This window comes from Malaclemys terrapin, chromosome 4, assembly GCF_027887155.1.
Source record: "Malaclemys terrapin pileata isolate rMalTer1 chromosome 4, rMalTer1.hap1, whole genome shotgun sequence".
In the NCBI taxonomy this organism is placed as follows: Eukaryota; Metazoa; Chordata; order Testudines; family Emydidae; genus Malaclemys; species Malaclemys terrapin.
Genome location: NC_071508.1, coordinates 55,733,703 through 55,761,203, shown reverse-complemented (window position 1 = coordinate 55,761,203; position 27,501 = coordinate 55,733,703). Strand labels below are relative to the sequence as shown.

Genomic DNA, 27,501 nt, shown 5'->3' with positions numbered 1-27,501 from the left:
GTTTAGCCCAGAGAGAGCAGCATAATCATGAATCAGATTTGTCCAATGTATATATATATATATATATATATATATTAGGGCTGTCAGCGATTAAAAAAATAATCATGATTAAAAAGATTGTGTGATTAATTGCGCTGTTAATAATAGAATACCATTTCTTTAAATATTGTGGATGTTTTCTAAATTTTCAAATATATTTATTTCACTTACAGTACAGAACACAGTGTAGAGTGCTCACTTTATATTTATTTTTTATTATAAATATTTGTGCTATAAAAAACAAAAGGAAATAATATTTTTCAATTCACCTCATACAAGTACTGTAGTGCAATCTCTTTATCATAAAAGTTGAACTTACAAATGTAGAATTATGTACAAAAAAACGGCATTCAAAAATAAAACAATGTAAAACTTTAGAGCCTACAAGTCCTCTCAGTCCTACTTCTTGTTCAGTCAATCGTTCAGACAAACAAGTTTGTTGACATTTGCAGGAGATAATGCTGCCCGCTTCTTGTTTACAATGTCACCTGAAAATGAGAACAGGTGTTCACATGGCACTGTTGTAGCTGGCGTTGCAAAATATTTACGAGCCAGATAGGCTAAAGATTCATATGCGCCTTCGTGCTTCAACCATAATTCCAGAGGACGTGTCCATTCCGATGATTGTGTGATGGGTTGGATCTCCCCATCTGTTGTACTGGGGTTTCACGGAGCCTCCGCTGCTCCACCAGCCTGGATTCCCTCTCCCTGTTTTGCTGAATTAGGCTCCCCGGCTTCTTGCAGCACATACACACAGATAGGGCCACACCCAGCTACAGACACAGACTGAAGTCAGCTCTGTGTGAGAGGACTCACCCAGCACTCACGTGCACACCCCCTTTGGGGGATAAACACTAAATAATACTGTCTTGTGCCGTAAAGAAAGATCTGCACAGCGCAAGCTCATAAAAATTCTCCCTCTCCCTCAATGTGGAGAGAGAGATGCATAGCTTGTCCCCTCCCCTCCCCTCCCCTCCCCCCGATATGAATTGCACAAGCTGGGTTATGTTATAAACAAGAAATAAGTTTATTAACTACAAAAGGTAAATTTTAAGTGATTATAAGTGATAGCAAAAGATCAAAGCAGATTGCTGATAAATAGAAAATGCAAACTGAGCTTAACACACTAGATATGTAAGATATAAATTAGCAAATTCTCAACCTGAGTGATAAACGTGATTTCAGATTCTTAAGGCACAAGTTGCCTTGGCTTTCCCAGGTTTTCATACACAGGCTAAAAATCCTTCTAGCCTGGGACCATCACTTCCCACAGTTCAGTCTTTGTTTCCTCCTCAAGTGTTTCCAGGTGTGTTACTGCAGAGAGAGTGAGGTCCCCTCATAATGTCGTTTCCCCTCTTTTATATCTTCTCCCTGCCTTCTGGAAAGCTCTTTCGCTGTGACCTGGATCAAACAGTTCCCATTGTGCTATATCTCAGGTGTTTCTATTGTACACAGTTCCTGGGGTAATCCTTGTGCTTGTGTGCATTTCCTCAATAAGCCATTAACATTGTTTGGCCTTTTTACTGTCATACCTCCGGACATGTTTCAGCAACACATGTATAGCCAAACTTCATAACTTCACACACAACGATAGCACATACAATCCAATGAGATATTACTGTCTAGCAGATCAAGACTTTTAGAATGGCACCTCACAAGGCATACTTTGTATAAGACATGTCCTAATTATATGACAGTGGTGAATATTGAGGTGTCAAGGTGTAACAGGTGGGTTGTGCTCGATAACTATCCAAAGCAGTGCAGAGCGACGCATATTCATTTTCATCATCTGAGTCAGATGCCACCAGCAGAAGATTGATTTTCTTTTCTGGTGGTTCGGGTTCTGTAGTTTCCACATCAGAGTGTTGCTCTTTTAAGACTTCTGAAAGCATGCTCCATACCTCATCCCTCTCAGATTTTTGAAGACACTTCAGATTCTTAAACCTGGGGTTGAGTGCTGTAACTATCTTTAGAAATCTCACATTGGTATCTTCTTTGCGTTTTGTCAAACCTGCAGTGAAAGGTGTTCTTAAAACGAACAATATGTGCTAGGTCATAATCCGAGACTGCTATAACATGAAATAGATGGCAGAAAGCAGGTAAAACAGAGCAGGAGACATACTATTCTCCCCCAAGGAGTTCAGTCACAAATTTAATTAACCCAATATTTTTCTAATGAGCATTATCAACATGGAAGCATGTCGTCTGGAATGGTGGCCAAAGCATAAAGGGGCATATGAATGTTTAGCATATCTGGCACATAAATACCTTGCAATGCTGGCTACAAAAGTGCCATGCAAACGCCTGTTCTCACTTTCAGGTGACGTTGTAAATAAGAAGCCAGGAGTATTATCTCCCGTAAATGTAAACAAACTTGTTTCTCTTAGTGATTCGCTGAACAAAAACTAGGACACTTGTAGCCTCTAAAGTTTTACATTGTTTTATTTTTGAATGCACTTACGTAACAAAAAAAATCTACATTTGTAGGTTGCACTTTCACAATAGATTGCATAACAGTATTGTATGAATTGAACTGAAAAATATTATTTCTTTTGTTTATCATTTTTACAGTGCAAATATTTGTAATAAAAATAATATAAAGTGAGCATTGTATACTTTGTATTCTGTGTTGTAATTGAAATCAATATGTTTGAAAATGTAGAAAAAATCCAAAAAATATATAATACATTTCAATTGATATTCTATTGTTGAACAGTGCGATTAAAACTGCGATTAATCAAAAAAAAAAGAGTTAATCACGTGTTAACTGCGATTAATTGACAGCCTTTATATATATGTTTACCAATAGATTTATAACCAGTTACACTACTTTTGGGGGTCCTGTTAGCTCTACAAAGCAGAATATTCCCTGTAGATTAGTACTAGATGAATAATCTTGTTTTCAGATGGTTATACATTCTAAACTCCAAGTCTCCAGGACAATATTAGGAAATGATCTGGTTCCAGAATACAAAGTTTTAAAACAGTTAATTTTTAGTAGAAACTTTTGATAGTCAAAATTCCTTTTCTACACTGTAGTTCCCCAACAACAAGAGCATCTGAACTTGAGAGGTGCTGAGCACAGAAATTCCCATTGCGTAGCTTGAGCTATTTACTGCCAGATTATAAGGAAACATGAAGAGGCAAATGTGATTTTTTTTTTTCATTTGAAAATATTGCTGGTGCAGCAAGTCTAGCTGGTAGTCTTCTCCACTATCATTCAAGAAGCTGGAGTTTGATTCCTGATACTGTCTTTCACTCCTATCTGCAGGGCATTTAGGGTTGTATAGGACATGCATTCAACTTCTGAATGTGAGCATCTGATGTCACTGAACAGTGATTCTTTTAGATTATTTAAAGAGTGATATTTCAGAGGGAGTATCATCCAGTTATCAGCCAGAAGGATAACTGGCTTGGAAATGGGGAAGATAAAAGTAAAGGAAAATCTGGAGACATTCAGGACTTTGGCACGTGCAAGTTAAAGATTCTTTCCAGACTGATGGACCCCAAATTTAGAGCTTCAATTTTTTTTCTATTTTGTCTATTTGAAAAGCTCATATAATTCTTTGTAAATTGTTAGTGTATTAGCACTCATAGGCAAGTCTAAATAACAAACTACATGTGATATAGAGGAAAATATTATTAAAGAAAATCTCCAGCTCACAATTCACAGTGATCATAAACAGTATAGGATAAAAAAAGGATTATTTTCAAAATTATGAAACATACTTTGACAATGTCCTTGTAACTTTCAATATTTTGAAGACTTATTTATTTAACTCATCCAAACTGTCTCTTAAGTTAATATTTCCTATTGGACTTAACTTCTGTTGGTGAAAGCGACAAGCTTTCAAGCTACACAGGCTCTTCTTCAGGTCTGCTTGAACTATCGTTACTTACTTTGCTTTATATTGGAATGATAGCTATGTCACATTTACGCAAGTTAACTTTGGCTTAGCATGAGTATTGCTAGATGTGGGATACTAGATGCTCATTGCAGATGAACCAAATTTGATGTTAGGGGGAAATATATCAAACTTTGCAAATACTTCGGAAAATGGAGACTAAGCCTAATATGAAATAGCTTTTAAATTGAAAATTAGGATCACACTATCTATACTCTAGCATTTTGATGGAGCAGACATTCTATGGTTTAACTCAGCTGCAAAATGTCTTAAATAAAAATACCAGGAAAAGAACCTGCATATGGATCCATATGGAGGGTAGGTAAGACAGTGGGCTTTAAGTACATATTTGTTATCAGCATTCACAGGGTTATTACTTTGTCATTATATTTTACCTTACTGTCCTTTAAACATTCTTGTTTTACTGTAGTCAATGTCTTTTTTCCCTTCTGTATATATTTTGTAGATTCACAACCAGTATCCAACAGAGTTTGAATTCAATCAATATTTCTTGAAGTTCTTAGCTTTCCACTACGTTTCAAATAGATTTAAAACATTTCTTCTGGATTCAGACTATGAAAGACTAGAACATGGTATGTGTAGAAGAATGTGGTTGATGCTCATTCATTTTTTTTTCATTTCTTTATTATTTTACACTTTTGCCGTTAATTAATATTTAGTTCACAGGAGTCTTTCCATTGTGAGATGGTGCTAATGATTACATTGCAACCAACTAGAAACATAGAAAAATTTACCATGTGCTATATAAGTGCCTGAGGTGTACTGGAATTAATTCTGCATACAGAGTCATTGGCAGTTATATTTGGTGAATGAATAGTTCCTGAACCATGCTAAAAGGGAAAGAATAAACGGGTAAGAGAAATGGAAAGAATAGTTATAATTGCCAGAACCTTGCTTCACTTTCCAGTCCACTCACTTAATACAATTTCCCCTTCCATCTGCCTGCTCTCTAAAGAACTTTTTTTTTTTTTTTTTTTATTACAGAAAAGAGGTCCTGGGATTCATGAGATTGTATGGCATTTCCATAAAGGAGAGCCTTTTTCCCCTTCCTCGTGAACGCCTGTGTTTTTCTTTTACTTTCTTCCTCTATCTCTTGCAGGCTAACTTGCTTCATCTAAGGCCCTACCTCCCTTCTGCATTCTCAGCCCTACCTCTGTCAGACTGATCACTCAGTCACATCCACCTTTCTCAGGCTTGTCTCTGAGCATATGCAAGAAGCAAAGGGGTAGTGCAAACTCTGAAATGAACAGTTTTCACAGAGAAATCCGGTTTTTCATGGCAAGCAGTCAATTTAATGCGTTCTGTAAAAGCCCAAACGATCATGAAATTAATCCAGGCACTGAGCAACCATTCTATTTCTGCACAAAATACTGATTTGTATGTTTTTTAAACTAGTGTCATTTTATCATAGTTATGAGACTCCCAACAGAGTGGTGATGCTTTCAAATATCACCACGCCAAGAAGGAAATAGTGGCTTCAGTGAAATCAATGACAAAACTACCGTTGACTTCAGTGGAGCCTGGATTTCACCCCAAGTCTCTGCTCTCAGACTTGTACTTCCAAGTCCACATTTCAGGTGGTGATATTGCACAATAGAACAACAATGTATCACAAGTTATTGAATAATTATAACATTTTTAATGTGTATATATAGTACACTAAGTGGCAGCTAAAGTGCAAAAACAAAAAGTAAATTTCGAACAAACCTTCTCATTAACACCACCTCAAGTACTGCAGTAGGCTTCAGAATAAGAATGCAAATGTCGCATTATAGAATGTTTATTTTCATATCAAGTTGGTGCTCAGGCAGCAAGAATGGCAATTATACTGCACCGCATAAAATTCTTTAATGTTATTTTCATCAATTCAGACCTCTTAAGTATTGGGCATTTTTGCAATGTTTTCATTCCTTGATAAATGTCATAAAACAAAATCCTTCTGATTATGCTTTACCATTTGTTACATGTCACTATAAATCCTTCTTTTACCTTTTTTTCCTATAGGGACATTGTTTGAAGATAAAGGAGACAGACATGCCAAAAAGGGAATCTGTATTTGGGAATGTATTGAAAAAATGCACAAAAGGAGCCCCATTTTCTTCAATTACCTATATGCACCTGTTGAAACAGAGGTATGATATAGAAACTTCTATGTTGTTTGTTATTCTGAATGATTCTCTAAGTAGTTTGCCACTTGTTGAATTGGTCTAGACCAGTTTCAGACATTTATTATGCTAAGTAACTCTGCTGAAGAAATGTTAAGAAATATTAATAGATCATTGCAATTTCTCACTAGTTTATATCACTAGTCATGCAAATTATTTAAGACTCATATTGGTAAATTGTAAAGGGGAAAGTCCTAGAACATTTACTCATCCACGTGTGTCCCACTAACATAAAGAAGACTACTTAGGTGCATGACATAAGATTAATTATGTGAGTAATGATTGCAGGAGCAGTCTTAACATTTGCACATGACCATAAAAAGTAAATCTAAATAAAAATTATGAGGAAACAAGTTAAAAGTAAATATAAGTCACATTGGTAGTGAGACACATTTCGTAAGATCCTGATACATTGCATTGCATGTCATATCATTGCCGGATAGGATCATATATTGATCACATTTAGCTGTATCTTGAATAATTTTATAGTGTCAATATTTATCATGTACCATGACCCATATCTCTTCTAGTTAGAATTATTTTCTAAGTATAAAGTACTGTGTCATGAACAATACTTGTCCATTAAAACATTGAGTAAAATATTAAAGGTATGCATGGCAGCACACAGATTAATAATATTGATGCATTGCTTTCCACATTTAATGCTATTTATAAACTAGTCTAATCTTTGATCAACAAAACATGTATAAATATTTCAATTGGGGAACCATATCTGTTTCATTGTCACTACATGTGTTCTATCGTTATAAAATTAGCACCTCTGATCAGTTAGTGTTGACAAACGGAGATTTTCCCCCTGTTCAGCTAAATGAATCGTAGTCATGATGCAGAACCTGGACTGCGGGTTGCTTTTAAAATAGGGGGAATGGGAGAGGGTATCAGGGTTCCAACTGAGACATAAAGGAATTGTACGTATGTAAGTATGTACGTACGTACACACAGTGTGCCTCCGTTTTATTATCTTGTTAGCTGAAAAGATGGACAGATAAGAATGGCTCATTCTTCTCCATTTATATTCCACTGTTGATGTGCATGTGTCCCATGCACTCAATTTCAGATTCTTTTGGCCAGCAGCATCCATTGGAGCTGCACTTTTGCCCTGAGTATCCTTGTGTCTCCCACCTGAGGACATAAAGGGCAAGGTGACCCTAACTGTCCCTCAAATCCTTCACCAGTAAAAAATGCAGGTGTTAAAAGATTCCACAGTAGTGGGAAGGGCAGATTGTGGAATACATATGGACAACACATCTCAAAGAACCGTAGTTATTGTAAGGTAAGTAATCATTTCTTCTGTGAGTGCTTATTCCTTCTCACCACCTGTGGCTACAAGTTGGAATGTGCAGTATCGGTGCATCTCACACACTGTGCAATCTACCCATTGTATTGTAAACAGATAGCTATTTCACAATTTGTTAGCTGGTAAAACCTAAGAGGATAAGGGGAGGAAAGAGCACCAAGCCCACAAAGGAAAATGATCCAGGTCTCCTTTATCAGATCCTTCCATGAGAAACCAGAAATCCCCTCAAATTTTCTTGGAAAAAGGCCCAGTGAGGGTTCCTTGGCACCCATCACTGTGCGTCAAGACCAGGTTCATCAGTACTTCAAAAATTACCCGTTACCAACCCTTTGTCCCTGAGGGCCCCAGTGCCAATAGCCCCAGTACCAACACTGTCCATACACTTACCCCTGACTCCAGCATACTCAGTTCCAAGGGACCTTATGGTTTCCTCATTATTGGACTCACCGTTATTATTAGTACAGAAGGTACTTCCTCCACAACTAGCTGCCATCCCCATTCTGGTACTGAGCACATCAGCAGAACGAATCAGAGTGCAGTCTGGTGATGCTCCCAGCATTCCATCTGGCACTGTTGCAACCCTGCAAAAGAAGCACTTCTTCTCTTTCCCAGGCTCTGAGAATAGCAGGGGGCATTACCAGTTCAGTACCTGGAGTCTAGCTATTCAGATCCATACGCTTCAGAGAGGGAGTATAGGACTCATTATTAATGTCCCAGACATAGAACTCTAAGAGGGATGCAATGTAGTCCAGGGCTAGATCACCTTCTCCCCCACCTCACAAAAGGGCACTACAGCCAACCATGACTACAGTGCTGCTGACTGGACAGACTGGTCAGAGTTCTGACGGGGATTTGCTGGCAGAGGACCCACCCCATACAAGCACCTATCTCGTTGTTGTATCTGGCAGAGGCTATGGTAGCCACATCTACCTCACTCCCAGACAACTTCAAAGCATTCCATGACTTGCTCTGTAGGCTGGTTGATACACTGGAGATTCCAGTGGTAGTTGTCTGGAAGACATCACGCAAACTCCAAGGGCATCCCACACACCTCTGTGGCCTGGATGTCTTGTAATGCCCATGAATGAGAGGCTCTTAGAACAGGCAGTTACTCTGACAGATGCCTACTTCTTTGTCACCAACATCAAAAACAGTAAATCATTGCTGCTAAGTGCCTTCCTAAGGCTTTGAGCAATTTTACATACGTCCTACAACAGGATCTCTGGTTGTCGCAAAGGCTAATGAAAAACACAGAGTCAGCAAAAATTTACACCTTGAGACAGATACAAGAAATTCAGTTTATTTGGCTGAAAATATTATTTATCATCAAGGCTACAAATGAGAGGTGCAAGTTACAATTGAGGCTCTTCCATTTGAAGGATGCAAACTTTTTAATATAAAGATTAATGAGGCTTGTATGCTCTGTGAAAGGACTCTCAAGTGATGCTGCAGTTCCTAAGAGTCTATACTCATGCACCAAAGAGAGAGTTCTTTAAGCCTCAACCGCATCAAAGGCAGCCAATACTGTACTCATTATCGACAGTCTGAACCATCCAGGAAGCAACGGAAATGTAAGAAGAGGAAATCATGTGCCTTTACTACCACATCTTCTCACCAGCCCTGGTCATGATCAAAGCAGCAGATTTGGCTCCTTGGTCGGGGGCAGTACAGTTCTCTTGGATTTCCCGCTTATATCCCCTCCGTTTATTTTATTTTTGTGGGGTCTGGAACATCATTACAGACTGTTGCGTCATGGAAATCATAGAGGTTGACTACTCGATCCAATTCCAGACACTCCCCACACACCATCTATTTTCCCCATCACTTTTCAGGGACCCATCTCACGACAGCATGCTACATCTGGAGGTGCTGTCATTTCTGAGGATATGTCAACCCTGGTGCTGGAGATATAATTTCGAGCTCAGGTATATATACCTGTGCTAGCTCTGATCAAGGTAGCGTTCTAAAAATAGTAGTGTAGCCATGGTTGCACAGGCAGCAGGACAAGCCAACCGATCCAAGTACCTACTTAGAGTTTCAGAAAGAATTGTACTTGGGGTAGCTAGCCCATCACACTGCTCATGCAGCCACAGCTACGTTGCTATTTTAGAGTGCTAGCTTGGCACACTTACCATAAATATATCTTCCTTAGCTGGCCATTATGCCTTCAGCTCCAGTGTAAACACACCCCAAATCTCATAACAGTGGAAATAGTGCTTCCAGAATACAGAGGGTAACAGGGTTTATTCACATTACTTTCTAATTCTTGAGAAGAAGAGTGGATGGCACCTTATTGGACTTGAGACAATTGAACACCTTCATTCACAAGCTCAAGTTCAGGATGGTAACCCTGGCCTCGATAATTTCCACCCTAGATCCACCTGACTGGTATTCAGCTCTCAACTTCCAGGATGCTTATTTTCATATAGTAATTCATCCTACCTACAGAAAATATCTAAGTTTTCAGATAAGCAATTCCTACTACCAATACAGGGTCCTATCATTCACGCTATGGAGAGTGGCAGCGGCATAGGCGCTGATTCCGTGGGTGCTCCAGGCCTGCACCCACCGGTAGCCCACTCCCACCTCCTCCTTCTCAGCACTTCCCACCTGCCGGCGGCCCCGCCGATCAACTCCTCCCCCTCCCTCCCAGCGCCTCCCACCCACCACGCTCAGCTGTTCCACGCCAGGCAAAAGGTGCTTGGGGGGAGGAGCGGGGACAGGGTACACTCGGGGAGGGGGCGGAATTGGGAAGGAAGAGGCGAGGCAGGGGCAGGAAGAGGCAGAGTGGGGGTGGGGGGGCTGGGTGAAGGGGTGGAGTGGGGGCAGGGCCTGGAGTGGAGCAGGGGTTGAGCACCCCCGGGGCAAGGAGGAAGCCAGCACCTGTGGCCAGCCATATTCACGAAAGTTCAGATTTTCAAAAGTATTTTGAACTCCATACAGCAAACTCTGCACCTTTTTGCCTCTTTAGGACTAAAAGAAAGCAAAGAGATGTCCGTATTAGTTCCTATTCAAATGATAGCATTAACAGGGGCAGTTGTGGACTCCACAACAGCAATGACCTATCTGCCACTCGAAGGATTCCAAGCCATAGGATATCTGGCCAACCACCTGCTAGCTCAACACAAGATATCTGTAAGAATTTGTCTGACTCCTAGGGCACATGGCCTCCTGCACATATGTAACTCAGCATGCCAGACTACACCTACATTGCAGGTAAAGATGGTTAAAGTTGGTACATCAGCCCAACAAACATCACTTGGATATGACAATGCAGGTCCTGCCAGGACTCCTATAATAGGTCCCTCTTCATCATTGCCATCAAATACTCTGGTGGCAGATATCTCCACTGGTGGGAAGGGAAGCCCATTTAGACAACTTTCAGTCTATCGACTCCTCAAAAAACCCAGCTTCTCATAAACATTTGAGGACTAAGGTTTGTTTAGCATGCACAGTTTTCCTCTCTGTTCTGAAGTGTCTAACAATTCAGATCGTGACAGATGAAGCCATACCAGTGTATTACATAAACAAACAAGAGGCGCACAATCCACCCCTCTATGGGCAAGTCTACATTACAGTGCTACATTCGCGCAGCTGTACCAGTGCAGCTGCGCCGCTGTAGTGCATCTGGTGAAGACGCGCTATGCTGACGGGAGAGAGCTCTTCTGTCGAGATAATTACTCCACCTCGGCAAGAAGGGGAAGCTATGTTGGCGGGAGAGTCTCCTGCTGATACAGCACCAGCATGGACAACACGAAACTTGCATCACTTCGGGGGAGAAGGGGTATCTTTTTCACACCTCTGAGCAATGTACGTTAGATCAACTTAAGCGATAATGTAGACTTGCTCTATGTCAAGAAACAGCAAATCCATGGAATTACAAGATTATTCCAATAGCTTTACACCTACCAGGGTTGCAAAATATGCTGATGGATCACCTCAGCAGACAGTTGCCAGTGACCATGAGTGGTCAGTAAAGGATAGTGTTATCCAAGACATATTGATCAAGTAGGGTCATCCAACCGTAGGCCTCTTTGCCACCAATGAAAGAAAAAGTGCCACAAGTTCTTGTCCAGAGGAGGGCAAAGTCAAAGATATCTGTCCAACTCATTCCTGATCCACTGGTTCTCAGGCCTCATATATGTTTATCCTCCAATTCCATTGATCCTAAGAGTTCTCAGGAACTTCAGGCAAGACTTAGCCAGGATGATCATCATAATAACATGAGCATGGCAAAGGCAGTCCCAGTTCTCAGACCTAATGAATCTCTTCATTCAACTTCCAAGTCAGTTGCCTCTGCTCCCAGATGTGGTATGCCAGGCTGAGGACAGAGTCTCCATCCAGAACCCTCTTTCTTGCATTGCATGGCATGAATACTGGCTGGTTAACATAAGTAGGGCAAACCTATTCAACTGAGATACAAAACAATCTTATCCGCAGTAGAAATGACTCTGTGAGGCTTACCTGCTCAGTCAAGGAAAGAGAGTCACTGTGTGGGCTCAACAATACCAGTTGTCTCCACTGAAGACCCAGATACCTGACATACTAAATTACCTTCTGCCCTTAAAGAGCTCTGAACTATCTCTGATCTCCCTGAGGATCCATTTAGCAGCCATCTCAGCAATCCACCCTCCAACACAGAGATATTTGACATTTTCACACCCTACAGCAGCTAGATTCCTGAATGGCCTTATGCGGGTATATCCCTTTGTAAGTTGCAATAATATTTGCTAAAAGGATAGGGGAGCTATCAGCTCTCATGTCCAGACCTTCATACAGTTTTTCATAAAAATGGAGTCACCTGGAGACCTAAACCAAAATTCTTGCTGAATTGTCCTTCTACATGACTAGGACTAAGCCATTTAGGGTATCCCCCAGATTATTTGTAGTTTATGATGACAGGTCAGGCAGTCTCAATGCAGAGACATTTCTAAATATATTGTACTATGAAATAGCCAACTTAGGACCCACTCCACAAGAGCTCAAGTAATGCACAACCCACAGTAGAAGCATCGATATCTGATGTCCATTTCAGCTATCTGACAACAATGATTGTCAGATGTCCATTTCAGTAGGGTTGTCTGACAATCATTGTTTAGGTAAGACTCCTAGCATCCATCTCCTGTGATCTAGGTCACTGCTTGCTAGTCACCAACAGTAAAATATATATGTGGACAAGCACTCAGAGAAGAAGAAATGGTTATTTATCTTACAGTAACTGTGGTTCTCTGATACGAGTTGTCCACATATATTCCACAACCAGTCCTCCTTTTCTGCCACTACATTGTCCTATAATATCTAAATTGTGTTTTGGCAAAGGAACTGAGGGACATTTGGGTTGCCACACCCTTTATGCCCTCAGGTGGGAGGCACTAAAACACTTGGAGTGCAGGCCTGGCCACAATGGACACTGCTGGCCAAAAGAATCCGAACTCAAGAGTATGGGGCATATGAACACCACCAGTGGCTTATATATGGACAACATATTTTGAAGAAGTACAGTTACTGTGAGGTAACTATTTATTTTCCTTGATCTGACATCTTTTATGGAGTTGTATCCCACAGTCATGCACTGAAAATTGTAATTCCAGATCAGCACACACCAGTTGCAGTGCTACATTAAATTTCAGGAGGATAGTCTGCAAAATGTAAAATATTGGATTTGTGTTGAAACTGAAAATTTCCATGTGACACTAGTTTATTGGGCTTTGTTTCAAACAGGCATTAAAACCAAGTGTAAATATGTCCAGCCTGAAAACATGGGATTACTATATGGAAGAGACCTTGGCCACAGGTCCTTCCTATGATTGGACCGTGGTTACTGCAAAATGCAACACTTCAGAGGAAGCTGACCAAATGGATGGTTCATTTCCCCAAAGTAGGAGGAAAATAGTGTGGCCATGCTATGATGATGTTAGCAAAGTGCAACCTGATGCAATCACGAGCCTCTTAAATGTAAGTATAGATGCTAACAAAGACAGATCACTGCAGTTTATTACACTTATCAAATTCATAGCCATTTAAGTCATTGCCTTATAGATGTGCTGTAAAAGTAAATATTAGGTAAAAATAATTGGTTTAATCTCCAAAGAGATCTGGGGTCAGAAAGTCAGTCAAACATCTTACAAAAGGTTATGCTGTTCTGGATGAATTCAATTCTGTAAATAGGTTTTAATACTTACCTTTTTTACATTGTGAACTGCAGCCAATAATGAGGCAATTTAGGTATATCTTACTTGTTATTCCTTAAAAGCAAAGCCTTAATACATTTTTTCACTTTCCTTTTTAAATAAAAAAGTAACTTGTATAATAGATTTTCTAGCTATCTTTTCCCAGAGTTTTCAAAATTGTAACCTCATATTTTGCAAGGAATGTTATCTCATTTGGGGCAAACTCTGGATTCTGTCTGGATTGCAGCAGTACTTTACCCCCCCTGTTCTTGTCCCTGTTCACCATATAGTTTAAAGCAAATGAAGTATAAGGTGTCCAAATCTCTGTGCCTAGCTCATAGCATGTCCATTAGTCCCAGCTTCTGAGTGTGTCTCCTCTTTACAGAATCTGGAGGCAGCTAAAAAATGGTGTGTAGCAAGTATGTGTAGTAGGCCTCATCCCTTCCTTTTGGCTCCCAGAAGGTTGCCTCCAATAACATAGAAGACCCCTCAGAATTGGGCTCTAAACAAAAAGTTTTAAATTATAACCAACAGATTGCCAAGCCCCTTGGGCAAATGGCCCAAACTGTTCTCTGTCTTTCCCCAGCCCAGCACTGATAAGGAAGACAATACAAAAAGTAGAACAAGCAGAAGTAATAATAGGGTTGCCAACTTTCTAATCACACAAAACCGAACACCCCTGCCCCACCCCTTGCCCTGTCCCAAGGCCCTGCCTCCCAATAGCTCCATCTCCCTCCCTTTGTCACTCGCTCTCCCCCACCCTCACTCACTTTCAACAGGCTGGAGCAGGGGGTTGGAGTGTAGGAGGGGGGTGAGGGCTTTGGCTGGGGGTGCAGGCTCTGAGGTGGGGCTAGGAATGAGGGGTGCAGGGTGCAGGAGGGGGCTCCTAACTGGAAGCTACCAAGAAAGGTTATATTCCCAAATTTCACAACAAGAACATGTTATTACAGTTTGGAATTCTAAATCAAATAAGTCTTTGTTTTGGTTCCCCCTTTTAATACACTTGGTTTATAAGAAGTGATATCCATGTTATGTAAATGTTGGCAATGTTTAATGCTAATGTCACGGCATTGGATTTGCTCTTTTTAAATAGTTTTATAAAATATATCCAATCCTTATCATTATCATATTTCTTATATGGCAAGTGGAAATGGAATTTGTGTGCTCAAGATGCAACCAGCCTGAAATGTATATCCTCAAGAAAACACTTTTTTATTGATTTCAGGAAATCGAAAGACTGGAGAATAAATTAAATCAGAGCCCAGAAAGGTGGCAGCTCTTGTGGGAAAGGGTCTCCGTGAATCTTAAAGATGACACAAAACAAGACAATGTAAGTGGTGGAAGGGTCTAATTGACCACCTGACATGCTCAGGGTCCAATTGACCCCATTTGACATTGGGAAGGAATTTTCCCCCAGGTCAGATTGGCAGAGACCTGGAGGTTTTTCGTCTTCCTCTACAGAATGGGGCATGGGTCACTTGCAGGTTTAAATTAGAGTAAATGGTGGATTCTCTGTAACTTGAAGTCTTCTAATCATGATTTAAGAACTTCAGTAACTCAACGAGAAGTTCTGGGTCTAATCTATTACAGGAGTGGGTGGGCAATGTTCTGTGGCCTGCAATGTGTAGTCAGACTAGATGTTCATGATGGTCTGTTTTGGTATGATGGTCTGTTAAAGTCTAGGAGTCTAATTATAATTCAATCTCAGCTATATAGGCTATCTAGGAGAGTGACAAAATCACTGTATTTGTTGGAATAAAGCATTGCTTTCTAAAAAACAATGTATTCTAAACCATGCTACTGGCTTTGCATTGCTGCATGTGGAAAAATATGTATTCCTATGACATTTACTTCTTTTGTATCTTGAAGTAGATTGATAAATATAGAGCAAGATAAGCATTTTAATAATACACAATGGTGTAAAATTAGATATTTATAAAGCTTTCTGGGGCCTGATCCTGCAAACATTTACACATGTGAGTAACTTTGCTTATGGGAGTAGTTCTTTGGACGTCAATGGGATCATTCAGATGTGAAAATTCAATTTTGGATCCACACTTTATAATCAGGCCTTCAATACTCTGGGCCTAATCTTTTACAACAGCTGGTTATTTACATGAGGTGAGGAACTGATCCTCTGTGTATTATACATTCCTGAGCATATTTTTAGGGTTTAGCAAATAATAAAATCCAGGTCAAGCAGTGGCAAATATATTTTAGATGGAAATGTTGAATATTTGGGTGGGAATATTGAATATAAATATAAATTGTAGATAGTTAAGCATTTTATCCACCGTACAAAATTTCATTTACTATAGACCTACTGTTACTTTCAATCACGGCTTATATTTCATGTTGCATATCTGCTGTTCAAGAGCATAACAGAATCCGAAAATCAGGTTCTTTCTTTATATAATGTTTAGCATATCACGTTAGCATAACACTACAAAATCTTTCTCTGTAAAGATACCATCCACCAGATTCTCAGTTTTGATTCTTAGATCTTTGGTGCAAGACTAGTGGATCTCCCACTGCTCCCAAAGTATTTTTCCCTGAGGGCAGCTGGAACAGAACAGAGCACATGCCAGGCCCTCTATTTGACATCACACACAGATACCCAGACTGGAATATTTATATCCTTCAGGGGACAGAACAAAACATCCAGTAGGGGGCCTAGCTAACACTCTACTCTGCTACTATTACTGCCCTCAGGGGAGTCCATTCTTTAAGAGTTTCTGGCATTCTGCCAGTCTTGCTCAAAGAAGCTAAAACACAAACTAGAGAATCCTGTCAGATCAGAGAGGCAAAATTATGTGTAAGTAATTTTCTTATCTCTTAAAATATTTACTTGGAGATTCAGCAAAAACACTTAGTTCTTTTAGAAAGCCAAATCTCTGAGAGCAAGTTCTTTATTTTAAATTATATTCAGAGTCATCTCTAATGTGTGGTTTATGTGAAGTCAAAAAATTCAGTAACAAAAAAGCTCCATACCTATTGTGGTCATTTTTATTCTTACCAGGAATCCCAGGAATAAAAACAAATGTTTGAGCAAATCTTCATTTTTCAAGTACTCAGCTGTCTAGCTGCTGCTAGTGCTGCCATCTAAGAATTAGTCAAAACACGCCAAATAAAACTGAAGGATCTATTATATCAGGGTACAATGACCTTTAAATGTAGATTTATGTAAAACTAAGTTATATTTCTAAAATGATGCAATAATCAACACAATTTGCTGTGTTAAAACTTGCAGTCCAACTAATACTATGCAATTAAAATTTAAACATCAGCCTCTGAACTGTTCTGACCACTTTTGAGTTACCACTGTGGACAATGATGGAAGAAATAAACAATAGATTCTCACTCATTTGAATTAATGACTGGGAAGCTCATGACCAACTTTTCCTAATTAGCACAATTTTTTTAAAAGGTGATGGAATTGGAAAATGTAATTTGCTAATTTATTTTATATGGATAGTTTGTTTTTTTAATATTTCACAATATGGATGTATAAATAAATGTTCTCTATTATATTTAGTAAAAATGCAGAAGTCTTTCTGATGAGATGAACTACAGTTCTCTGCTATTAAAACTTTACATTATGGATTATGTGGAGGGAGGTGTGAGTTTTGTGGCTGGGGCTTTTTGTTTGTTTTGCTGTAATACTACTTATAATGTATTAATTTTGGCAGTTCTGCTGCTTAATTCAGCAGGTAGTCACATTTTAGAAAATTTCTTAGTTCTAAACTTAGCTAAGCCTCTCACTCAAACTTTGTCATTTATCTTCCTTTTTAGCCCCGAAGACATCCTTCTGGCTCATCAGGGATAATGTCTACTAATCCACATTCCTATCAGAAGAGGTCTTTGCTGCATTTACCTGACAGTGGTCTGGGTGAAGAACAAAGTGCCAGCATCTCTCCCTCTAATGGAGTGGACAGACGAGCAACCACACTATACAATCAGTTCACATCAAAGAATGATGAGAATAGGTAAACTGACTAATTGCTGGATATTACTGAAACCTCATTTTCAGGAGGGAAGTGATTTACAAGAATGCATCACTGCTGTGTGTCATACTCCAGGGAGTCAAACAGGTGATAGAATAATGATGAATGTAGTGGAATGGTGCATATGTCTGCCCTAGAAGTAAAAAAGTAGAATCTCCCTAGACATGGAACTCTCTGCTGCCTTTTTACTGTTTCTTCCAAAGTTTTTAATTCTACTTAGTTGCTTTTTTTGTTCTTCTATCTTAAAAAATATTTTGGGTGAATTAGGTGTTCGTACAAATGAGGAGTTAATAGTGCTGCTGAGAATCAGGGATGAAGAGAGAAGATATCACACAAGCTTCCCCCTTAGGTCTGCTATCTCAGTCCTGACCTGGGCCTTCCTTGAGTGCGGATATTTCTCCTCATATCAAATTGGGTGACAATTTAGTCACATGGGTAAATAGGAGATAGGACAATATCATCAAATTCATTTTTATTTGTGCCTTAATCCAGGATTTAAAAACAGTTGTCCAGAGGTGGTATGGTAGTACATTAGACCACTGTACTATCTAGACAATTATTGAATAATTTAGCATTTGGCCATTAAGAAACTTTAGCCTGTAATGCGCTCAGTCAGAATAATCTTACTGTTAATACACAAAAACAAAACAAAGCATTTGAAACGAGGCAGCCATAGTATCTTTAAGTCTGCTTCAGTGCCTCGACACAGTGGGAAATTATGGTGCTGATCAATGGGCCCACAGCCCCAAGTGATGGATCTTCTAAGTGTTTAAAGTTGATTTTTAATTCTGTAGTGAAAGCGGTTCCTAAATAGTTAAAGACCAATGTATGCCTTATGTGCCATGGTATTGAGGCTATTAAATCAACATGTACGTACTAAACCTTTTTGGTGATAAACATATGCTCCTTCTGTTCAAGGTCTTTTGAAGGTACACTTTACAAAAGAGGAGCTTTGTTAAAAGGTTGGAAACCTCGCTGGTTTGTACTGGATGTGACAAAACACCAGGTAAAACATTTTTAGCAAACTGGATTTTTATGTGAATAACTTATTACAGTTTTACTCAATAAACATATAGAAATAGTTTGATTAGTACAAAAAAATCATAAAATAATAGAAATGTAGGGCTGGAAGGAACCCGGAGAGGTCATCAAGGCCAACCTCCCACTCTGAGGCAAGACAAGTATACCTAGACCCTCCCGAACAGGCATTTGTCTAACTTGTTCTTAAAACCCTTCAGTGACAAGGATTCCATAACCTATTCCAGTCCTTAAGTGACCTTATAGTTAGAAATGATTAGTAATGATTATTTGCAAATGCAGCTGTACATAGTATTTCTATACAGATATCAATCTGTGTGGCTGGTATACCTTATAGTCAATGTGAAGGTAATCATTTTGTTTTTTAAAACAGAGATAACGATCTAGTATATAATTTTAAAGAAACTCCATGAACTGGTGGTAGTCTAGTATTTTTTGAGTGAAAACACTGTTTGTTGCTTTATACTTTATACAGAAAGACAGTCCTTGCGTCAAGGAGTTTTCAGTTGAAAATGGCAGTATATTGGCCCACCCAGAAACAATTGTATTAAAACTTGCTATCTTCAGAAGGGCATTAGCCTGTTGGTCAGTGTTGGGCATTAACCTAGTCTTTCTGTGTGAGCCCTGTGAACTCTTCAGCAGTCAAAGCAGTTTAAGAAACCGAACACTCTCTGAAATGAACAGTCCAAAAAGCCAGAAAGTATTGTCCAGTATGCAAGTAGAGATCTGAGAGATAATTTTGGAGTTTGGAATAGGGTTGCCAACTTTCTAATCGCACAAAACCGAACACCCTAGCCCCACCCCTTCCCTGATGCCCCAACCCCTGCCCCACCCCTTCCCTGAGGCACTGCCCACTACATTCCCCCTCCCTCGATGGCTCGCTCACCCCCCCACCCTCACTCACTTTCACTAGGCTGGGTCAGGGGGTTGGGGTGCAGGCTCTGGGGTGGGGCCAGAAATGAGGGGTTCAGGGTGCAGGAGGGGGCTCCGGGCTGGGCCAGGGAGTTGGGGTGTGGGAGGGGGTGAGGGCTCCAGCTCAGGGTGCTGGCTCTGGGGTGGGGCCATGGATGAGGGGTTCGGGGTGCAGGAGGAGGGGGCTTTCTGGCTGGGAGGTGGGTCCGAGGGATTTGGAATGTGGGAGGGAGCTGCAGGTTGAGGCAGGGGTTGGAGGGTGTGAGGGGGTATGGGTTCTGGGCTGGGATGAGCGGTTTGGGGTGCAGAAGGGGGCTCCAGGCTGGGGGGTGGGACTGATGGATTTGGAATGTGGGAGGGAGCTGCGGGTTGAGGCAGGAGGTTGGGGTGTGGGAGGAGTGAGGGCTCTGGACTGGAGGTGCTGGCTCTGGGGAGGGGCTGGGGATAAGGGGTTTGGGATGCAGGAGGGAGCTCCAGATTTGGGAGGGCTGGGGCATGGGGGTGGGGCTCGGGGTTGGCGCGTGGGCTTACCTCGGGCGGCTCCCAGTCAGCAGTGCAACGGGACTAAGGCAGGCTGCCTGCCTGTCCTGGCTCTGTGATGTGCCCCAGAAGTGGTCAGCAAGTCTGGCTCCTAGGCAGGGCAGGGCATGAGGCTCAGCAGCACGCGCTGCTCTCACTTGCAGGCACTGCCCCCCCAGCTCTGCCAATGGGAGTTCGGAGCCCCGTACTCCTCCCCCCCACCCCCCGGCCTAGGAGCCGGACCTGCTGGTCGCTTCCAGGGTACCAGCCTGTCTTAGCTCCGCAGCACTGCCAACCGGACTTTTATTGGAGCCGCCAGGGTCCCTTTTTGATTGGGTGTTCCAGTCGAAAACTGGACACCTGTCACCTGGTCACCCTAGTTGGGAACAAAATTAATTCAATCATCCCTGTCCAAACTGTAGTAGTTATTATACATTCCAAGCATGCATTTTTTTGACTCGTTCATTCATTCTTGGTTTCAGAGTAGCAGCCGTGTTAGTCTGTATCCGCAAAAAGAAGAACAGGAGTACTTGTGGCACCTTAGAGACTAACAAATTTATTAGAGCATAAGCTTTCGTGGACTACAGCCCACTTCTTCAGATTCATTCTTGGAGCACTTCCCTTTCATATTTATTTTCATGAAGCCTATCCTATGCAGATAAATTGAAGTCCAGTATACATTGTAGATTTATCAATCTGGATTGCCATAATAGAAAGGTCCATTAACCTATTATCAATGTTTATAATGCAATGACCCACATATGATACAACTTCACTGGAATTTTTTTGTCTAAATATCTTCAAATCATGAGAACCAAAAGTGAAATCCTGGCCCCACTGAAGTTAATAGGAGTTTTGTCATTGATTTCAGTGAAGCCAAGATTTCACTCACAAAGTTTATTTCTAAAGTCCCCTGAAATTCCAGTTCTTGGTATAACAGCCATTTCAGACAGACGTGCATGGAAAACCTTTGGTCTGTCTTAGTGAAATCTGTCTTTACTGGTTTCAGTACATTGAGTAGCATGACCATTCATGTATATACTAACAAATTAGTGCACAGGAGGTAAGCACAGAAAATCTGTTTACTGCTTTAGACATTGAACCCTGCTTGCAATGCACACCCAATTCAGTGATGGCACTTACGGCCTAATGAACTTTAAAGAATGTTGGTCATTATCACACAAGCCTTTACTCATGCAAATAGACCTTATTTACATAAATTGGCTCAGGGGTGCATAACTAAGGACTAGCTTTTAAATAGCCAGTAGGGCCTTGTCCATAGAAGAAAATTGTGATAGAAAATGTTAGTTAACAGGTTTTACTTAACACAGTGTTAAACATTATTTTCTCCTGAGTGTGGACAAGGGTAGTCATCTTTAAAAGTGTTAACTAATTGTGATTAAAACTGGTGTCCCTCCTTGCACAAGAAGACATACTTTCTCCCAGTATGTACAAGGTGTTCCTCTTTAATATTTTAATTGTTTCTATAGCCAAATCTCCTAGGAAACATTGTTCATGAAAGAGAGACATATAAGGGTACGTCTTCATTACCCGCCAGATAGTAATCGATCCCCGAACGCGCTCCCCGTCGACTCCGGAACTCCACCAGAGCGAGAGGCGGAAGCGGAGTCGATGGGGGAGCCGCGGCTGTCGATCCCGCACCGTGAGGACCCGACGTAAATCGATCTAAGATACGTCGACTTCAGCTACACTATTCTCGTAGCTGAAGTTGCATATCTTAGATCGATTCCTCCCTCCCCCCCGCCCCAGTGTAGACCAGCCCTAAGCAATATCCGGCGGGCAACAGAAGGAAGTAAATCTGTTTTGGAAGGACTCCATTTTCCCTTTCCTTTAAGAAAGGGTTTGTCTTTACTTCTTGCATCCAGTGTGCAAGGATGGGTTGTTGTTTTTAATATGCAAATACCAGATTTTCTTTTGTGGAATTGTTTGAATACTGAAAGTAATTTAGTGGAGTGGTTATCATTGAAACCACCATGTCTTTGTAGAAAAGCTGCATTAAACCACTAAGTATAGTATAGGAAAATGTCAGTTTTACATGTAATCTGTAATTACCTAAATTATACCTGAGTTTTTGCTGATCACTTTCCATTTAAAATACAGGAAATAAAAACTTTTGTTAACTCTTTGGTGCAAAACATGTTCGTTAGTTTCCAAGCAATGGACAGGGGAGTACTGTGTCAGGATAGCCTGAATCCTCACATCAGAGTCATTCCCTGGGTCAGCTTCACACTTGTCTCACAGTGCAAAGCTGCCATAAAGGCAGCAAGTCTGGCCACATGAGGATTCCCCCAGTTTGGACAATCACAAGATGGGATATTGCTACTGTAGGAACTCCTTTGCTAATTCCAAAATTCCCAATACAAGCTGTCGCTTGGACATGCCCTACTGCCTGGTGATGCCAGCTGTTACACTGTCCATTTGTAGTCATAAGTAGTTCAGTTTATAGCAGATCTCAGGCTTTTGCAAGTGACTCCTCAAAACCAGCCCAACATCCAGTGCCCCACAATGAGGGCACACAAAGGAGGCTTAAAAGAACTTTTTGTTCACTCTCAAAACCCCAGAAGCTGTGCCAGGTACAGAAAGGATGAGCACAAGGATCTGGCCCCAAATAGTGCATTTGTCTGTGTATTGGTTTATATATTGCATTTGGTTGGTTTGTTTTCCCTTTTGTGTTCTAGCTGAGGTATTATGATTCTGGTGAAGACACAAGCTGCAAGGGACACATTGATCTTGCAGAAGTCGAAACAGTGATTCCTGCATCTCCAACAATTGGCGCACCAAAGCATGCTAGTGAAAAAGCATTTTTTGATGTAAGTATACTTTTTCTTTGCTGGCCTTCATTAGAGATTTTTCTTCTTTTGTTATGTTCTTCCTATCACAGCCATTCCTGCTGGCTGGGCACTTAAGAGATTTCAAGTTAACTCACTATCAAGGGAAGTTGCACAATTAACCAGTGATCCACATTCTCAACCCAAAGTGAAAATTCTGAACATTAGTATATTCAAGCAAAATGAAACGCTTCAGATATCAGAGCTTAAAAGAAAGTTTGCAAGTTCCTGAGCTGTATCTTCTAAGTCTATTTTTCGATCTTATACACTTTTATTTTCATTTTGCAGCTGAAGACAAGTAAACGGGTGTATAATTTCTGTGCCCAAGATGCACAGAGCGCCCAGCAATGGATGGACAGGATCCAGAGCTGTATTTCAGACGCGTAGCAGAGACTACCCTTCCACTGCCAACTGCAGAAGAGAAATGCTGTCAGCACTTCATGTTGCAAGAAGATACATTTTAAAATGCTATTACAGAACAAGCAACCTTCCTTTCAATTCAGTCATAAATACTCAGTATATGCTGAAGCATCTTCTCTGTTTAAGTATTATAACCACTATAACTTCTCTTGCTAGGAGAACTTTTCAAATTAGTAATCTGTTTAGCCTGAAATATAACTCTTTTCCATATGATTCCTAGCTAAATGAGCCTGCTCTACACACTGAAATATGCTACCATCTAATACTGTTTTTCTAATCAGAGTTGCATCAGAAAAACTGTCTAGCTAGAATTGTGGACATTTTTCCTCAAATAGTGTTCTGTTTTCACCGAGTTTTAATATTTAAACAAAATGGTCCAAATTTTCAAGCTAGTTGTGTATCTGGAAGAACATTTCTACAGTTTCTAAGAAAAGTTTAGGTTTGTGAATTCAGTGACATGCATAGCAGACTGGCAAATGTCACTTAATATTTTTAAAGACCAAAAATCAAAACCTTAATTTTCAAAAAAAGGTTTCTTCTCAAATCTACTAGCTGCTCTCTAACCTCTTGCTCTAAATCATGCTTCTGCAATTTTACTGTTAATATATGGCATTTCAAGTTCCCGCTGTTTAGCTAAAGAATATGCTTTTTGGGTATTCTATTTGCCCATTATAATAGGATAATGGAAAGAAAACTGGCTGATAATAACAAGAAGAAACTGGTCACAAATTGAAACATTTATAGGAGAAAAATCTGAGTATAAAAAGTTGTATATGTTTATTTATGTTCTGTTCTGCTCACTGTAAAGTAAAAAATAACAAACACAATGATAAATGCACTAAACAATAAAGCAAACACTTGCACTGAAATAGTTGAAATGCAGACATTTTGCGGGACAGAGGTAAGTTATTTATAGCAGAACAATGCTAGCTAGATAACCTTTACAAATACTAAATATGTACATAATTTGGTTTGATGTGATTTGATACTTTAAAAACATTTTTGCACATAAATTGGAAGACTGTTTTAGATTTTTACATTTAGTAACATTGTGTTTGTTCATCTTAAAATCTTTGAGGAATGTTGTTGGGTTATTTTTATATATAGCCCAAAATTACTAGAGGTTTTATTTGCTACAGTTTGTGATGACATGGAGTGGAGTCTTTAGATAAAAACCATTGTGAGGTGTTTTTTTTAATGTTAATATGTTAAATATCCAACTAATATTTCATAGAGTTTGTATATATGATTTGGTATTTTCTGATTTTTTTTCCAGACATTCTGCTTATAATTGTTAATATCAGACTAACCTAACTGACTTCATTTATAGGATTTCAATTATTAAATAGTTTGTCACCTTTTTTTAACCACTTTTCATTTTTTGACTGAATAATATTCAATTTCACACTGCACACAGAATAGGAAATGCAGCTGTTTTAATACATATGGAATTTTTTTAAAGGAATGAAGGATTTTTTTAGCATTTTCAACTGATAAATCTCCACCTGTGAAAATGGTGTTTGCACATTTGTATTTTTCTGTGTATATGAAGTACTTTTATATGTACTTTGTAAAATACTGATCCCACTGTTTTTAAGGTTATTTGAAAATGTACACAACACATCTTATTTTGTAACTAGGTTATTTTAACTATTTTATGTATGTTACATGACTTATGTATGCTAACCATCTTGTAATAAATACACTTCTTTTTTTAAAAAAATCCTTCCTTTACTGTGAAAGATTATATCGGTATAGTGCAATACTCACAGAATAAAGATCTTATTATATCTTGTACCATAACACAAAATCCCAAACTACCTGGTATTAAAATGAGTGGGGTTTTGTGTATACTTGTATATATTCCTATACAAAAAATGCACATTGAGAAATCTTAGCTAAAAGTTAAACATCTATCAGCAAAAATGCTATAAACCGAGGAAATTTGAATTTAAAGCAACAGTATCATTCATAATTCAGTCTCAATTTACATACCTTTCCCAAAGACCAAACACATAATTATTGCACTTAGTCATTAAATAATAACATTAGGTATAAAGAAACCAGAACCTTCACTGCACAGTTTCTCAACACAACTCTGCCATATGTCAAAGCCATATATCTTACTTATTTATACAATTTTATATTTAAATTAACTAGTTTATAAGAAATTAAAAGGTCAGAGTTGAAAATGTGCATCTGAATTTGGTCCTTATTTACTGGATGCATATGCATTTGTGCAGGAGTTGGAATGGAAAAGGAGTGTTATAGAGGTGAGCAGTCAGTGACTCTAGTTGGATATTGTGAAGCTTGGGTGGTAAGGTTTGTAAATTGAGTTTGGTGTGGCTATTAAGGTTTCTTAAAGTGTTGATCTCAGTTTTTAGCATCTGTGTCAATGGAAAATGCACTTAACTCAAAAAATTCTAAATAAAACACTAAGTTTTAAGTATAAATGTCAGTTTAATGTTGGATGTGGTTAAAGGGGAGGGCATGAAGGGTGGTAGTCCTGGGAGCATAGAAGAGGCAGGGTCAACGGATGTTGGTTGATGGGACAGCGGCAATGAGGTTGTTGGCCTCAGCAAGAGTCAAGAAAGAGAGGAGTTGGGGGCGGGGGCAGGGTAGATATGGTGGTGTTGATGTAGCATAAGATTTGGGAGCCATGGAGCTGGTGGAGGATAGCAACAGAGATGAGTAGGCAAAAGGGAGTGTTGAGACACAGTGACACAGGCTATGGAAGCCTCTCCCCACAGTGGGCAGAACTTCCCTTTGCTGAGGGAATCCCCGACTGTTCTGTGGGGATTCCCAGCACAGAGAAACCCACCCAGGCAGGAGGAGATTTCACAGCACTTTCCTATGGAAGAGCACCTTCTCTGTCATGCACCATCAGTACTCCCCTGCTACGAACCATTAGAACCCTGCCCATTGGAGAAGGGAGACATATTATCAAGGGTCATATATAAAGTGCTGGGGGTAGCTTGCCCTCACTTCTTCTCACTGACAACATCTCTCATAACAAATGATAGGGTGACTTACTTTTTGAAAAAAAGATGTTTAGAATATGTGAACATTGATACTTGAATGTCATATTACCAATGTCATGGTAATGTTTGGTTCAATAAAAGATATTACCACATCCACCTTGTCTTTCTCATATTACTAACCTCTCCTTCACATCCAAAACACAATGGGGGTTGGGAGATAGGGTTATAGAAACCCTTTGTGACGGGTTGGATCACAGAAACCCCCTTGGGAGCTGCCACCCGATGTGCAAAGATTACCCCTGCTTCTGTTTTCCCTGCCAGCTCAGGACTCCAGCACCCTGTCTTGCTGAGCCAGACACTCCCGTCTGGCTCCAGACACAGATCCAGGGTCTGAATCTCCTGCCCCAAACCTGCAAGTTTACCTGAAAACAGCTCATAGAAGTGCGCTTGTCTTTAGCACTCAGATGCCCAACTCCCAATGGGTTCTAAACCCAGATAAATCCGTTTTACCCTGCATAAAGCTTATGCAGGGCAAACTCATAAATTGTTCGCCCTCTATAACACTGATAGAGAGATATGCACAGTTGTTTGCTCCCTCAGGTATTAATACATACTCTGAGTAAATTACTAAATAAAAAGTGATTTTATTAAATACAGACAGTAGGATTTATGTGGTTCCAAGTAGTAACAGACAGAACAAAGTAAGTCACAAGCAAAATAAAATAAAATGCGCAAATCTATGCCTAATCAAACTGAATACAGATAATCTCACCCTCAGAGATGCTTCAGTAAGTTTTTCTCAGACTGGACACCTTCCAGGCCTGGGCACAATTCTTTCCCCTGGTACAGCTCTTGTTGCAGCTCAGGTGATAGCTAGGGGATTCTTCATGATGGCTCCTCTCCCTCTCTCTTCTGTTCTACCCCTCTATATATCTTTTGCATAAGGCGGGAACCCTTTGTCCCTCTGGGTTTCCACCCCCCCTCACTGGAAAAGCACCAGGTTAAAGATGGATTCCAGGTCAGGTGACATGATCACATGTCACAGCAAGACTTCATTACTCACTTGCCAGCACACACATATACAGGGAGACTCACAGGTAAACAGCCATCTGCAGACAATGGGAGTCATCAAGATTCCAAACCATCATTAATGGCCCACA

The 27,501-nt window shown here is 40.0% G+C and overlaps 1 protein-coding gene across 3 annotated transcripts in view; it reads left to right on the top strand.

The window, feature by feature from the left end:
- SBF2 (SET binding factor 2) overlaps window positions 1–25,083 on the top strand; it is a 586,194-nt gene extending 561,111 nt beyond the window's left edge. For all 3 annotated transcript variants that reach the window (XM_054025187.1, XM_054025186.1, XM_054025185.1), the window contains 8 exons: window positions 4,411–4,537; window positions 5,970–6,097; window positions 13,170–13,403; window positions 14,844–14,948; window positions 17,411–17,604; window positions 18,541–18,628; window positions 22,791–22,922; window positions 23,229–25,083. In XM_054025187.1, coding sequence (XP_053881162.1) covers window positions 4,411–4,537; window positions 5,970–6,097; window positions 13,170–13,403; window positions 14,844–14,948; window positions 17,411–17,604; window positions 18,541–18,628; window positions 22,791–22,922; window positions 23,229–23,327 — 1,107 coding nt within the window. In that variant the 3' untranslated portion in view covers window positions 23,328–25,083. The remainder of the gene's footprint in view (window positions 1–4,410; window positions 4,538–5,969; window positions 6,098–13,169; window positions 13,404–14,843; window positions 14,949–17,410; window positions 17,605–18,540; window positions 18,629–22,790; window positions 22,923–23,228) is intronic.
- Window positions 25,084–27,501: the final 2,418 nt, after the last annotated feature.